This window comes from Pseudorasbora parva, chromosome 9 (assembly GCF_024679245.1).
Source record: "Pseudorasbora parva isolate DD20220531a chromosome 9, ASM2467924v1, whole genome shotgun sequence".
NCBI lineage: Eukaryota > Metazoa > Chordata > Actinopteri > Cypriniformes > Gobionidae > Pseudorasbora > Pseudorasbora parva.
In genome coordinates, this window is record NC_090180.1 from 6,270,920 (window position 1) to 6,286,633 (window position 15,714).

Consider the following 15,714-nt stretch of genomic DNA (forward strand, 5'->3'; position numbering starts at 1 on the left):
CGATACACTAGTGCATTCTTAAATTATAGCATTAGCATTTTAAACCGTAATACTGCATTGAAGTCAATGGGAATTTCATGTTTTGTTTTATTATAGCGCCACCAAGAGGCACAATCCCACCAATTTTTTTATGTGTCCTCGTAGTGAGCCCATACATATGTGTGTCAAGTTTGGTGAAAATATTTCATTTTGTTTTGGAGTTATAGACATTTATATGAAAAAACACGTAAAAAATGACTGACACCTGACTTTGATTGGATTTTACTACCCCTTACTATCAATATTTTGAGATTTGGGCATTAGCGTATAGCTATCGACCTATGTTTCCGAACTTCTGAGGCTGGTTTCGTCTCGATCGGACTAGCGGTTTCGAAGATATCAGCAAATGTTTTTTAAGCACTAAATTACAACTCTGCGCAAACCATATGCCGAAACCTGGCAAGTCTGGTATCGTTGGAGTCGGCAAGGATTCAGGAGACCAAAAAACACACTCCCATCAAAATATGTCAACCACACCCAAAGTTATAAGCGTTTGAAAAAAAAAATTCTCCACTAGGTGGCGCTGTTTCGAAACTTCTCAGGCTACTTCAGGGCATCGTGGTGATGACCCATACCAAGTTTCATAACAATCTGTTCATGCGTTCATAAAATACAGCATTTTTGCACATAATTCAAAATGGCCGACATCCAAAATGGCCGACATGGTAAAATTGGATATCAGTCGACTCGGCATGACGCCCTGAATCTAATGAGACCAATTTTATGATTTTTGGATAAACGGTTCAGAAGTTATAAGCCAAAATAGGCATTTTTCGTATCTCCGGACAGGTAGGTGGCGCTGCGCCGAAACGCTGCATGTTGCTTCAAGTCATGCTTGTGATGACATGTACCAAGGTTGGTTTGAATACGATAAAGCGTTGCGGAGATATAGCCTTTAGTGTGTTTTTGCAACCTCCACGTAAAATTTGTTTGTGCGTTTATTGAAAACGATTGGACGAATCAACTTGAATTCCATAACTTTTTGTCAACATGCTCTGAAGATGATCTGTTTCAATTTTCGTGAAAATCGGAGCAACGGCCTAGGAGGAGTTCGAAAAAGTAGGTTTTTCAGAAAATTCAAAATGGCGGGAAAATTTGCATACCGGAAAATGACATCATAGGGTGAAATCGAATCGGCTTGAGCCAAGGAATCCGATGAAAAAAGAATTTTGTTTCTAGCCCTTAGGGGTCAAAAGTTATAAGCATAAATATGAGTGAAACTTTGGACAGGTGGTGGCGCTAGAGGGATTGAGTTAGAGGCACCAAATTTGCTATAGTGACAGCTCAGACTGGCCTCTATGAGTGTGCCAAATTTCACAACTTTTTACCATACGGTTCTATGGGCTGCCAGAGACTCCTATGGCGGAAAAAGAAGAAGAATAAATATAGCTGCAAGCAGCCATTATCGGGGCCAAGCGCAAAGAAGAAGACAAGACATGCCAGCATGGCTGGAAGTCTCAAGCCAACTGCAACAATGAGCCATTAAGGACCTATTAAGTTGATTTTAGGCAAAATAGCAGTCAAATTTTAAATACAGTCAATAATAATGGTTTAATGGTTTATCACTTTCGACCAATAGGTGTCACTGTTACGAAACTGATGTGGTTTAGTCAGATTGAGATGACAATGACACATGCAAAGTTTGGTGTCAATATGTCAAAGCATTGCAGAGATACAGCCTCAAGAGTAATTTTTGCATCATGGCTCAACTCTGTTGCAGTGGTATATGAAAACTGTTTTGTCTATCAATCCGAAATCCATAACTATTTGTCAGCATGGTCTGAAGACGATACGGATCAATTTTGGTGAAAATCGGACAAACGGTCTAGGATGAGTTTGAAAAAGTAGATTTTTAACAAATAACAAGATGGAGCACAGATATGTTTGCAAAATATGGCAAAATTGGTATCTATCTTCTCGGCATGAGCCAATGAATGTATTATGACCAGTCTCATTACAATAGGCTAATTTAATCAAAAGTTATTAGCATTTTTGTACATTTTATTACAACTTTTGACCACAAGGTGGCGCTGCCCCGAAACTTTTTGAATATCTTCGGGACATAGAGCGGAAGACACATACCGAGTTTTGTAATGATACACTAGTGCATTCTTAAATTATAGCATTAGCATTTTAAACCGTAATACTGCATTGAAGTCAATGGGAATTTCATGTTTTGTTTTATTATAGCGCCACCAAGAGGCACAATCCCACCAATTTTTTTATGTGTCCTCGTAGTGAGCCCATACATATGTGTGTCAAGTTTGGTGAAAATATTTCATTTTGTTTTGGAGTTATAGACATTTATATGAAAAAACACGTAAAAAATGACTGACACCTGACTTTGATTGGATTTTACTACCCCTTACTATCAATATTTTGAGATTTGGGCATTAGCGTATAGCTATCGACCTATGTTTCCGAACTTCTGAGGCTGGTTTCGTCTCGATCGGACTAGCGGTTTCGAAGATATCAGCAAATGTTTTTTAAGCACTAAATTACAACTCTGCGCAAACCATATGCCGAAACCTGGCAAGTCTGGTATCGTTGGAGTCGGCAAGGATTCAGGAGACCAAAAAACACACTCCCATCAAAATATGTCAACCACACCCAAAGTTATAAGCGTTTGAAAAAAAAAATTCTCCACTAGGTGGCGCTGTTTCGAAACTTCTCAGGCTACTTCAGGGCATCGTGGTGATGACCCATACCAAGTTTCATAACAATCTGTTCATGCGTTCATAAAATACAGCATTTTTGCACATAATTCAAAATGGCCGACATCCAAAATGGCCGACATGGTAAAATTGGATATCAGTCGACTCGGCATGACGCCCTGAATCTAATGAGACCAATTTAATGATTTTTGGATAAACGGTTCAGAAGTTATAAGCCAAAATAGGCATTTTTCGTATCTCCGGACAGGTAGGTGGCGCTGCGCCGAAACGCTGCATGTTGCTTCAAGTCATGCTTGTGATGACATGTACCAAGGTTGGTTTGAATACGATAAAGCGTTGCGGAGATATAGCCTTTAGTGTGTTTTTGCAACCTCCACGTAAAATTTGTTTGTGCGTTTATTGAAAACGATTGGACGAATCAACTTGAATTCCATAACTTTTTGTCAACATGCTCTGAAGATGATCTGTTTCAATTTTCGTGAAAATCGGAGCAACGGCCTAGGAGGAGTTCGAAAAAGTAGGTTTTTCAGAAAATTCAAAATGGCGGGAAAATTTGCATACCGGAAAATGACATCATAGGGTGAAATCGAATCGGCTTGAGCCAAGGAATCCGATGAAAAAAGAATTTTGTTTCTAGCCCTTAGGGGTCAAAAGTTATAAGCATAAATATGAGTGAAACTTTGGACAGGTGGTGGCGCTAGAGGGATTGAGTTAGAGGCACCAAATTTGCTATAGTGACAGCTCAGACTGGCCTCTATGAGTGTGCCAAATTTCACAACTTTTTACCATACGGTTCTATGGGCTGCCAGAGACTCCTATGGCGGAAGAAGAAGAAGAAGCAGAATAATAATAGGAACACTAACGATTTCAATAGGTGCCTCCGCACCTTCGGTGCTTGGCCCCTAATAATAATAGGAACACTAACGATTTCAATAGGTGCCTCCGCACCTTCGGTGCTTGGCCCCTAATTATAATAATAATAATTTGAGCAATTCAGGTTAGCCACCTTCAATTTCTTCTTCAGCTACTGCTACTGCCAAACAACACCTACTGAGAGCAGCCAATACAGAAAGTGTAAACAGCCGCCTACACAAGACACATTTAAAAACTATGAAGCACAACACAATGGAACAAAATGCAAGGTTCTCGTAATTAACTATGAATGGTTAACTTTACTGCCACTATAATGTAATGTCTAAATTAGTTTCATTTAAGGGCAAATCTTTATATATCCTTAAAAAATACTGATGTATGCGATTTGTTATATATATACAACAAATGATTGTTATGATATCATAAAAATAAAAATAAAAGTATTACAAAAATAAATGGAATACAGTTCAAAAGTTTGGGGTTGTTAAAATGTTTTAGAGTTTTTGAAAGAAGTCTGTTATGTCCACCGATGCTGGATTTATTTAATAAAAAATAAATGCAGTAAAATAATAATATTGTAAAATTTTAATCCATTTAAAGTTTTTCAGCATCATTACTCCAGTCTTTATTCACATAATCCTTCATAAATTATTCTAACATGCTGATCAAGAAACATTTCTTACTATAACTATTTTCAATTTATGTATTTTGTAACATTATAAAATGTATTTTTTGTCACTTTTGATTAATTTAATGCATATTTGAAGAAGAAAAGCAATAATTTCTCAAAATAAAAATGTACAGATCCCAAACTCCTGAAAGGTAGTGTATGTGTTTGACCATTTAGAGTTATTTATGCATTGGAAACAGTTTTATTATGTTAGCGCCACCAAATGGTGTGTAAGTGCAACAGCTGCATGTGAACCAAAGGTAAAAACCTGTTGCGATATACATTTTTATGTAAATCCATACAAACACACAGCTTCTTTCTTTCTTTGCTTTATATTCATTTAGCTGATTTGGTAGGGATAAATTAAGCAATGAAACCACGTTTGAGCCAGAGTTCAACAGTTTTCCAAGTTGGAAGTTTAAGTTTAAAACTGAAGTTTAAGGGCCCAGTTTGAGTTGAATGACCAATAGAGGAGAGGACAGTGGCACATTGGTGAGAAACGCAAATAATTATTTCCATTGTATGGAGGTTTTCATCCAAAATAGGTATAATTCTGCATGTATAAGGACCAGTTAAATTAGGCTTCAACGGCCAGTAAACTCGCTGATACTTCAATCAATCAATCAATCAATCAACTTTATTTATATAGCGCTTTTACAATCACGATTGTGTCAAAGCAGCTTCACAGTGTCAAACAGGATAATATTGCGACAAAATTAGATTTGGCTGTACAGTCGTACTTCCATACTTCCATAAAGGGGTTTACTGCTCTGAATACTTCTCTGAACAAGACTTTAGACCATATTATGCTATAAACATGTCCCAAGGACATCCTGAATTAAAGCAGCACAACCTGACGCAGTGAAATAGCGCTATCTGTATTCCGCTGCTCTCAGCACAGTGTAAAGTGATTAATCCCCCTCCATAGAAATCACAGCCCTCCATTACACCAATCACAGACTAAGCAGTATTATCCTGGGGTGACAACACTTGACAAATTCCCCGCTTGCCTTCACTCCTGCATTGTGTTCCCTGTTGGCACGCCTGCTATTATTCCTGATGAAAAATTAATTTCCCTTATCTGTGGCTAAGCTCTTCAATCCAAATCCGCCATACTAGCAACTCTCTATTTACAGGTATTAAGAGAACGTGCCCACACACACACACGATTTTTGCCTGCAAACACACACCAAAGATTAATTGAACGTCTTCAGGGGGTGACATCCAATTCTGAACACCTGAAAGATACTTGATACTGGAGAGAGGGAGAGAGATAACATTGTCAGCATGGATGAGACTGACAGCGGAACAATGTCCCTGGGTAGCATCTTGCTGATCTGTCTTTCAGCAGGCCCGCACCACTCTGTCAAATGCAACCTCATCGATTCGGCTGTCCGGAGACATTTCTCCGCAAAGAGCCCCCACCCCACAACCTCTATTAAGACTGACACCCTGTTATCTTCATCGCTCGCGTACCTCTCGTCTCCGGACGGGTTAGGGAAAGAAGAGAGGGGAGAGAAAGAGTAGCTAAACAGTAAAGACAGAGATGAGAGGACAGAGATGTGATGTTGTATGAGGAAGATGGAATTCATATACGGGGGTTGTATTAATGGTATACTGCTCTCACTTATACACACAATAATACATGGAACACAATAATATATGTGACCATGGACCACAAAACCAGTTATAAGTTGCATGGGTATATTTGTGGCAATAGCCAACAATACATTGTAAGGGTCAAAGTTATAATTTCTTCTGTTATGCCAAAAATCATTTGGATATTAAGGAAACATTGTATTTCATGAAGATATTTTGTAAATTTCCTACCATAAATATAACATATTACTAGTAGTAGTAGTATGCAGTGCTAAGGACTTAATTTGGCCAACTTTAAAGGCGATTTTTTTCAATATTTAGATGTTTTTGCACTGTTAGAGTCCAGATTTTCAAATAGTTGTATCTTGGCCAAAATATTGTCTTATCCTAACAAACCATACATCAATGGAGTGTTCAGACTATAACATTTTTTTTACCGGTATGACTGGTTTTGTTGTCCAGGGTCACATATGGACATACAATTCATACTGTGGAAATGACACCACATTTATAAACATGCTAAAAGTTATCAAAAAATAGTCAACTAATGTTTGCTCGACCAGTGGAAGAAGAGATTATTTCAATACTTCATTTAATATTATCTATATTTAAATTATTTTATTTCTTAATTAAGTTTGGAAATTAAATATTTTACTGAATTCTGTGAACATGTAAACTTTTCTTTAACATTTTAATGTGTTGTTTGATAAAATTAACTTTAAAAATAATTAATTTTCCTTCACAGCCATTAATGCTTTTGTAACAGAAATGCTTGACAGTACAGCATTATAAGACAAATAATAATGATTAAACTACAGCAATAAAAACATACACCTTATGAAAATATTTTCTAATAATAATTATAATTATAGTAATAATAGCATCAATAATAATAAAAAATAATAATTATAATGCTAAATCACATTAAAATATGTCCATATGCATTATAAATTATTGTTGTGGTTAACAATAATAATATATCATAACCATCATTAAAACATTCATAATGCATATGTATGTTTTTGTAGTATAATGCTTATTTAGCTATTATAGTGTCACTGGTGCAGAAATAAAACAATATTTAAAAATTGGTACTGTAAGTAATCAGACACTTAAATAAACCAGTATCTGTAAATGAATCATGTCACGGCACCTGTGCGTTATTTGAGATTTTGACAAATTAAGTCCCAAGTGGCAGTTATAGGTGGTATTAATGGGGAAGTACATTACTTACACCTGGGCTGAAGTGTTTGACCACTGTAAGTTTGGTGGGAACAGACCCCTCAGAAGTTCTCTGCTCTAATATCCTCTTGGCTCCTCGCCGAACTACCTGTGGATCTGCTGGATGGGCCTCGTCATTACTGTACTGTCGGTTCATCTGATTTGGGATTTGCTCCATCCCCTGTAACACCACCCTTTCTGAGCCCCACTGATGAGGCTGATTATGCTGCATCTCTGCTGCACGGCCTGGATTCCCTCGAGCCGGTGGAGCTCGTTGCCATGGCGGCTGATGTGCGGGTACTAAAATCTGGTACTGGTGCTGCTGTGGAGGCAGGGGCTGGAAATGTGGATGGTGCTCCAGAACGGAACAGCGAGGGGGATTATTGAAGGGCTGCTGGTGCAAAGGGCAAGGATTCAGGACGCACGGCTGTTTCTGTTGATTTTGGTTTATGTTCCAGTGTCCAGTGGAACTGTCAGTTTGGAAGCGCTCCAGACGCAGATGCTTCTTGTTTATGGCCCGCATAGTTCGCATCCGTTCCTTATGTTTGATAACCTGCTCCCTCAGTCGCATCTGCTCCTGCAGCTTCTGCCTGTAGAACGCCTCCTTATCACGCTGAGGATAACAAAACAGAACGGTTATGCTAATAAACAATTCAATGCTATAATCACAGCAAGGTTGGACATTTATTAGTACTTTTTTTATAATGAACACTTCATTAAAAAGAAAAATCATTATAAGGTGCATCTGCTCTGGTGTTCTGTTATTGCTTTAGGCACAGACATTCTGCTAAATATAATTAAAGCATTTTTTCAAACAAAAATCCTTGCTGATATTGGCAAACGTCTGCTGTCTGAACATGACTGAAGGAGGAGAATGCAGATAGAAGCCGGACTGATTGATTTTCAGAGCAAGGCTTTGAAACAGCCCTGACAGTGCCTATTGATTTCCTCCTGACTGCATTGTTAGAGGTAATAATTGGTCTAATGAACAGCTTTCACACAGACCGTCTGACCTTGAGCATGGGGGTGAAAGGCTCTATTACCACACATTTTTTATTTCAAAGTCCAGAGAAACCGAGAGAGAGACACTCCAAAGCCTTCAGCACATTGATTCAAAAACTGAAATGGTGCCAAAACAGTACAGCACTGCTAATATCGCTTATTCAGTAAGGTTTTCATTTAATAAAGTTGTGACTGTCACAGACATCACACTGACCTCTTTGTCGTCTGTCATGTTTAGCAGCCTTGCGGGAAGTTTTTGAGTAGCTGGAGGAGTTTGGGGCTTCACCTTGACCTTCTGACCCACATTTCTTCCCACCATCCCTGGTGCTGGTGGAGTTTTGGCAGATATCTTAGACTTGGCACTTGCTGGCGGCCTTGCGGCAATGGGCATCCCCCTGGCAACAGCCATTGGCTTGGCACTCTGCACCATCCTGGCAACAGCTCTTACCAGCACAGCAGGTTTCTGAGTGGGATGGAGGCTGTTATTAGAGATGGATATGTGCTGCAGTCAGTAAGAAGAGATCAGCCACTCTAAAAGGCCACTGAGGCTTGCTGGATTAGTAAAGTTATATCAAAATTTTACATGTAGTGAAGCAATGAGTGAAGAAATGGGAAGAGGGCTTTTTACGCAAAAGTGTGTACATCTTAGAAGTAGTACACGTCAGTTCAAAAGGTTAGGATCAGAATGTATTAAATTGATCAAAAGTGTCATCATTAAAGACATTTGTAATGTGAGAAAAGATTTCCATCCCAAATAAATGTTGCTCATTTGAATGTTCTATAATTCAAAAGAATCGTGAAAAAAATGTATCACGGTTTCCACAGTGCTGCATTTAAAATCTCAAATAGTTCACCCAAAACATTTGTAAATTCTGTCATCATTTCATCACCCTAAAATTGTTCCAAACCTGTGTGAGTTTCTTTCTTCTGCTGAACACAAAAGATGATATTTTGAAGAATGTTTGTAACCAAGCAGATTTCAGCAGTAGGAAATAATAACTCTGGCAGTCAATGGTTGCTCTATCTGCTTTCTTACAAACATTCTTCAAAATATCATCTTTTGTGTTCAGCAGAAGAAAGAAATGTGTACAGGTTTGGAACAACTTGAGGGTGAGTAAATGATGAATTTTCATTTTTGGGTGAACTATCCCTTTAATGCTTTATACATCTAACTAAAATCTAAACCGAGTTGCAGCTTTAAGCAATGAAATTCCCTGGCACTCATGATGAAGGCAGATTAATGGTGTGATTTGCTTTGTGATTGGCCGCACTGGGGATGTTTTTTCTTTGATTGACAGGCAGAGGTGGAGTTTAAGTCAAAAGGCATAGTGCTTCCAATCTAAGAGCTGACTCTGTTGTTTGATGACATTTCAATTGAATTACAGCATACTTTAACAAAGAAATTTCGTGGATAAAAACATTTAAAAAACAAACTGATCGCAAATTACAATTAAGCAATATGTGGTAGGAATAACGGACACGGAAAAATGGAAATATTAGCTGTGAGAAATAACATAAACATGGATGTACTCAATTGTGTACAAATAAGTAAATATTCAAGGATGATAAATAATACTGAGGTCCTCCTATAAATACGTGTATAGTTATGTTTAAGAAAAAGACCAACAGAAAGCAAAATGTAAAGACCTTGATATAGAAATTATCCAAACTGGAATCAAGGGTAACTGCCCAAAACTGCCTATAAACACTAGAGGGCAGCGTAGCCTATGGCTCCATCTGTCCACGAGACCAAACAAGCTTACCATTATTTATCCAAATGTATACTTTGAAGAGCATTCATTTATTTAGAGTAGACATTAAATGTATTTACATGATATAAAAAGTAAAAAAATATGTTTTACCATTTTTGACAAACCAAATTCAAACTCATGGTGTCTGAATAATCACCATAGCTTAATAAATTAAAGTAATGTGAACTAACCACTACACTACAGCTCCAACAAAAGTATACTGGGCAAAATGCACTTGGTATTTAATTATAGGAAGTACACTACACCTATAGATAAAGTAAAGGATCTGAAGAGTATTTATGGGGTAAAATACCTTTAGCATCAGAAGAGGTTAATAGCCTCTAAAGGTGGGCATTAATCTATCAAATCACAATTGTCAGAGCCACCTCATAGATTGGAGTGGTCATTATGCTACGTCCTTTAATATTACCTGTGCCTGTGGTCCAGAGGGAGCAGTAAAGGGACAGCCAGACTGAGCCGATGGATTTTTCTGAAGAGAGCAGTGCCCACGGCAGGGAGTCCCAAGCTTTGACACATCCGTGGGCCCCTGCAAAGCTGGACTGGGCCTCCAGGGGTCACTCTCATATCCTGGAGGATGAATAGAGCCCATGGGAGCAGGTCCAGCGAGGAGCGGATTAGTGTCCAAGACTGAAGCAGAGTGTTGTTGATCAAACATATGCTGTCCTGGGAACACTGGCTCTTTGAAGGAGGGGTGAAACAAAGACAAAAAAAGAGGGGAAGTGAACATGCGGGTGCCATATTGCCATATTTCCGCTGATCTAATGTGACATCTCTACTTCTGTTTCCACCTTGGGTGTCTGACTGCATACAGCAGGTGCTGAGGAAGGAGCAAAGGTCAAAGAGGCAAATGGGCATTTCTGTGTAATTCAAAACATTGTACATTCATGCATCTAATTCACATTCAGTGAGTGTATGCACTACTATTATTGGACTGAGTCCCTCATGATCAAAAAGATAGTAACATTGTGAAATATCACTTTATTAATTTAAAATAACTTTTCTATTTTAACATATTTTAAAATGTAATATATTTATGTGATGGCAAAGCTACATTTTCAGCAGCTATTATTTTAGTCACATGATCCTTCAGAAATTCAGCTGACTCGGTGCTCAAGGAACATTTTTTATCATTATCAAATTTAAACACAACTGCTTAGTATATTTGTGGAAACTATGATACATTTTAGTTTTTTAAGATTATTTGATGAATGATACGTTTAAAGGAAAACATGCATTTAAAATAAACGTCTGTCTATAAATAATAAATGTCCTTGCTAAATAAAATTATTAACTTAAAATAATCTTACTGATCTAAACTTTTAAACATTAGTATATATATTTAGGATACACAGTTTTAAAGTTTCCTAACTGTAAGAGCAGCTCGGTAACAGATGGTTCGGTTAGAGAAAAAAAAGAAGTGTGTGCGCATCTAAACATACACCTTCCGAGACCGGATGTGTTTGCAGTCTTGTTTGCTTTACCGTCTGGAGCACTGTATGCAGTAAGGATGTGTGTCTCACCAGGACTGCGGCAAGGTCTGGTGAGGGTTTTCTCTGGGGCAGGCTGTCCCTTGCAGGAGCGTAGGAGATGACGCCTAGAGGGTTGAGGAGAGAGACCCTCTCGCAACTCAGATCCATCCTAATACAGACAAACACCAACAAATAAGCACCCAAAAATACATAGGCTGCAGTTTATGCAAAAATAAATAACATAGCAATACATCATCTTCTATAAATCTCTGGCATTTACTTTAACACAATGAAGACATTTTTTTTAATCATTTTATCACCTCTGAAGCAAACGATGGAGGAAACTGTATTATTTATATTTAGAATAATAGTTATTTTCAAATATTATAAATAAATAAGAAAGTATATAAATGTATATGTCTTTAATAAACATTATTTTAAATCAAATATGCCATTTTCTGATCAGTATGATTTTTTTAAAATAAATTATTTTATTCAAAAAAGATGCATTAGATTGTTGAAAAGTGACAGTGAAGATGTAACAATGTTTCAAAATATTTATTTCAAATAAATGCTGTCCTTTTGAACAGTCTATTAATCGAAGAATTTAAAAAGAAAAGTTTTTCCCTCAAAAATACTAAGCAGCACAACGGTTTTCAACATAATGTTAAGAAATGTTTCTTTAGAAATAAATCAGCATGTTAGACTGATTTCTGAAAGTTCATGTAACCGAAGACTGAAATAACGGTAATATTCCTTTTATATATTTTTTTATTAATAATTTTTCTTTCTTTCTTTTTGGGTAAAATAGCATTTACAATGATTGTCTTTAGTATGCTCACATTTATGGAGAGATTTCAAATTTTAGAGGAAACTTTGCTGGCACTCTCGCCATTATGATCACGCACATCTGACATAATTGCACTGAGCTTTTTGGGGGCATATGATAACAATCCACTAATCCTTTCAAAGAAAAGCTAACCGTCCTGATTTCACCTTTATCCTCTTAAATATCCATCTCGGTTCTCAAATAAGACCTTTTTCACTGTACTTCACATAGAAAATTGCCACCCTTACCCCTGTTAATTACCTGATGCTATCGTTCCTAATCTACATTCTAAACCAGAATTGATTACTCCCTTTTTTTCTCCTCTCCTTGGCCTGTGTGTGAATGAGATTCAAGCCAAGTCATCCTAAACAGAAAGTTAATCAGTAGCTCTATGCAACAGACTGTGGTTCAGAAATAACTGGCCATTGTGCACTTAATCAGTTCTCCACTCAAAAGGTCAGTTCCAGCCCCCCAGTAGGATTTAATTAAAAGCACTACACAAAAGCAAAAGCCATTTGTATGAATTTGATAACCAAGCATGCTCTTTCAATGGCTAATCCTGCATTTACAGAGAGAGAGAGAGAGAGAGAGAGAGAGAGAAAGAGAGAGAGAGAGAGGAAGAGAGAGCAACGGAGCTGTAGAGAGAGAGGGAGAGATAGAGGTAGCCGAATCTCTCCAGGGCTGGAGCCAGGTGTGGATTGCACTGCATTCAATAACGGAGATGATTTAGAGGACAATGGGAGGATGTTTCATTAGAATCATGCTCTTCCTGTTGTCTTCCCCTCTCAGTATTAGAATTGCCATTGAAACTGCACCGATAGAGGGAAGACGGTCATGCCGCTGGGCCTCTTTCCTGAAGGAGAGATGCTGTTGAGGAATCAGAGTCATAAGAGGGATGTTTATATTCAGTGCACGCTAAATTGAAAACTGCTGTAGGGCTACCACCGAAGAAGGTCAAATGAGGGCAAAATTATTCACTTTAAATTAATTTTGGAGTTTTCTACATATATTATTACAGGATAGGTAACTTTTTAATTATCTAAATATTATATTATGCAAACAAAACAAAAAAAGGAAAAAAAAGACATATCTGCAGCCAAAATCAAAACGGAGCTGAATAGACAGTCAAATGACCTGGGTTATTTGTGATGCATTTTAACAAGACTGCGGTCTGATATTTTCCTTTTCACAAACAGCTATTTAAGTGACTTCTGACATCACTGAATTAAAAACTTGAGGGCAATCCACTGATCCATAGCAAAGAGCCTTTATCTGCCTCACTCACTATCAGAGCTGTCATTCAGCCAGTGCAAACAAACAGCAGCCAACCCATTCTCTGCTGCAATTAATGGAATTAATGAGATCTTTCACTGGAGGCAATTCATCCATTTCAATTCAATGGAATACTCAATGCAGTTGTAAAATGAAGTTTAAAATGATAGACAGGATTAATATTTAAGCACCTTTCTTCATAGAAAATATTCTGTCCGCACACAGACACACACACACACACACACACACACACACACACACACACACACACACACACACACACACACACACACACACACACACACACACACCACAGATGGGACCCTGCATGTACGATTAGGGTGTGATTGTATGATAATGGTATGATAATCGTGATTAATCAGATGCCCACTGGCAAATGGAAGTTTCCGGGGGGCATTTTGTCACCTGCATTCTAAACGGCATCAAACCAAGCCTTGGCCCGGCGACACTGCTGATTGGTTTAGGCAGAGATGCTCTCTGAAGTGCAGCACTCGATTGAGATTCCCATTTGAGAGTGGAAAAATACACATCATCCCGGGCACATGAACATAACCGGCTTGGAAAACAATTTGTGAAGAACAGACGTGTGCTTGGTCAAATACCCAGACCTTGCAGCTAGAAACGGATGATAATTTTCACCCAAAAAAAATCAGCCCGTGTAATCGTGTCAAATGTGCACATACAGATTTGTGAAGCCATTTTAAAGGAGGTTACGACCAATGATTTTGGAATGTAGCAAGCTGATTGAATACAAGAAATTCCAAGATTGGACTTCAGCTTCAGGTTAACTGACAAACTCATTTCTTGACATCTAATATGTAGAGCAGAACTAATATAAGAAAAAGATATTTAGGTATGATATTTTGACATATATAATGAATAAGACTTCGACTGAATAGAAATGTTGATGCTGGGGCATATGTACTTAGTCCGTGACCTCACATCCTATTGAGCATTAAGTCCCCCTCCTCGCTAGAAATGAAATAAACATGTGCCTAAAGCCCATATCAAACCTTTCCAGTTGCACAAGGACGCCTATCAATGTTTACAGATTCAACTCAAACAGTGTTTAGCTAGGGCACTCATGATTAATAGCGGTAGAAAACATATACACACAGCACCGTCTGCACACACACACACACACTGAGCGAGCAGCTGCTACTCCCTTGGATGCTCAAGGGAACCACAGCAGGCCAGGCCAGGCTTTGTATAGACATCAAGGGCACTGCAATAGAGAAGGATAACGCCTATTTGACACTTACTTCGGTTCAGACCCCTTAACTTCCATTAAAGACAAGAAAATTGATTATTCCTAAGCTATTAAAGTACATTCCAATGAATAAAGAACTTTGTGGTTTAATGATCAGTTATTTACTGTAATGACTAGAATATTTACACCACCTTCCCAGTGAGCTGAGAGCAGTACAGTACTATATTTTTACTTTTTATTCATTTTTGATATTTTTCCCTTTTCCATGCATTGAGATTTTTCGGAATGAAAAGTTTGTTATAAATAAAATCTATTATTATTATTTTTAAATATATTATCATTATAAACATTATTTACATTTAATCTGGAGTTGCATTAATATTGACAATATTAAAAATTTTATATTATTATTATAATGAATGTTCGGAAAATTGTTTTCTTTTTAACAAAATAATAACAACAACAACAACAATAATAAATTATTATTACTATTATTAAAGTATAATGTATTCTGAAATATTATTATTGCTGATAAACCATAACAACATAAAGCATGTTAAACTATTGAAAATAGAATTATTATTTTATTTTTATTTTTTTAAATCATAAAACATTATTTTATTACACATTATTTTATTTATAATACACAATTAATTTATTAAACTGCATTATTATCATTATTATTATTATTATTATTATTATTATTAATACCTCTAATTTAGTTGAAATGAAATGGCAAACCAAAAATCTAAACCCACAGCAATATTTATCAGCTCATTCAGAGTAACAGCAGCTTGATGAAATGAAAGTAAATTTGCGAAGCCCTCAGGCAGAAAGCGGCTCCAGGCCTGAGACTGACCTTGCCGAAAGAGGGCTCTTCTGGTCCTGGAAAAGATTGGCTCGAAGTGTTGTGGGGGCTCAGAGAGAGAGAGAGCACTAGGGTGCGAGGTCTGTGGCAGGAACACACTTGCCCGAGGGGTGGGAACGGGAGCAAAAAGGCCACGTTTGATCACATCTTCTAAAAGCAGTGTTTAATGATACTGTATACCTTTTACAATAGGG

The 15,714-nt window shown here is 37.4% G+C and overlaps 1 protein-coding gene across 1 annotated transcript in view; it reads right to left on the reverse strand.

Annotated features, from left to right (window-relative positions):
* Positions 1 to 15,714, reverse strand: part of rbm33b (RNA binding motif protein 33b) — a 40,081-nt gene that overhangs the window by 9,811 nt on the left and 14,556 nt on the right. The window contains exons 6-9 of the mRNA XM_067452968.1: positions 11,372 to 11,489; positions 10,261 to 10,529; positions 8,294 to 8,542; positions 7,091 to 7,690 (exon numbers count right to left, since the gene is read on the reverse strand). Coding sequence (XP_067309069.1) covers positions 7,091 to 7,690; positions 8,294 to 8,542; positions 10,261 to 10,529; positions 11,372 to 11,489 — 1,236 coding nt within the window. The remainder of the gene's footprint in view (positions 1 to 7,090; positions 7,691 to 8,293; positions 8,543 to 10,260; positions 10,530 to 11,371; positions 11,490 to 15,714) is intronic.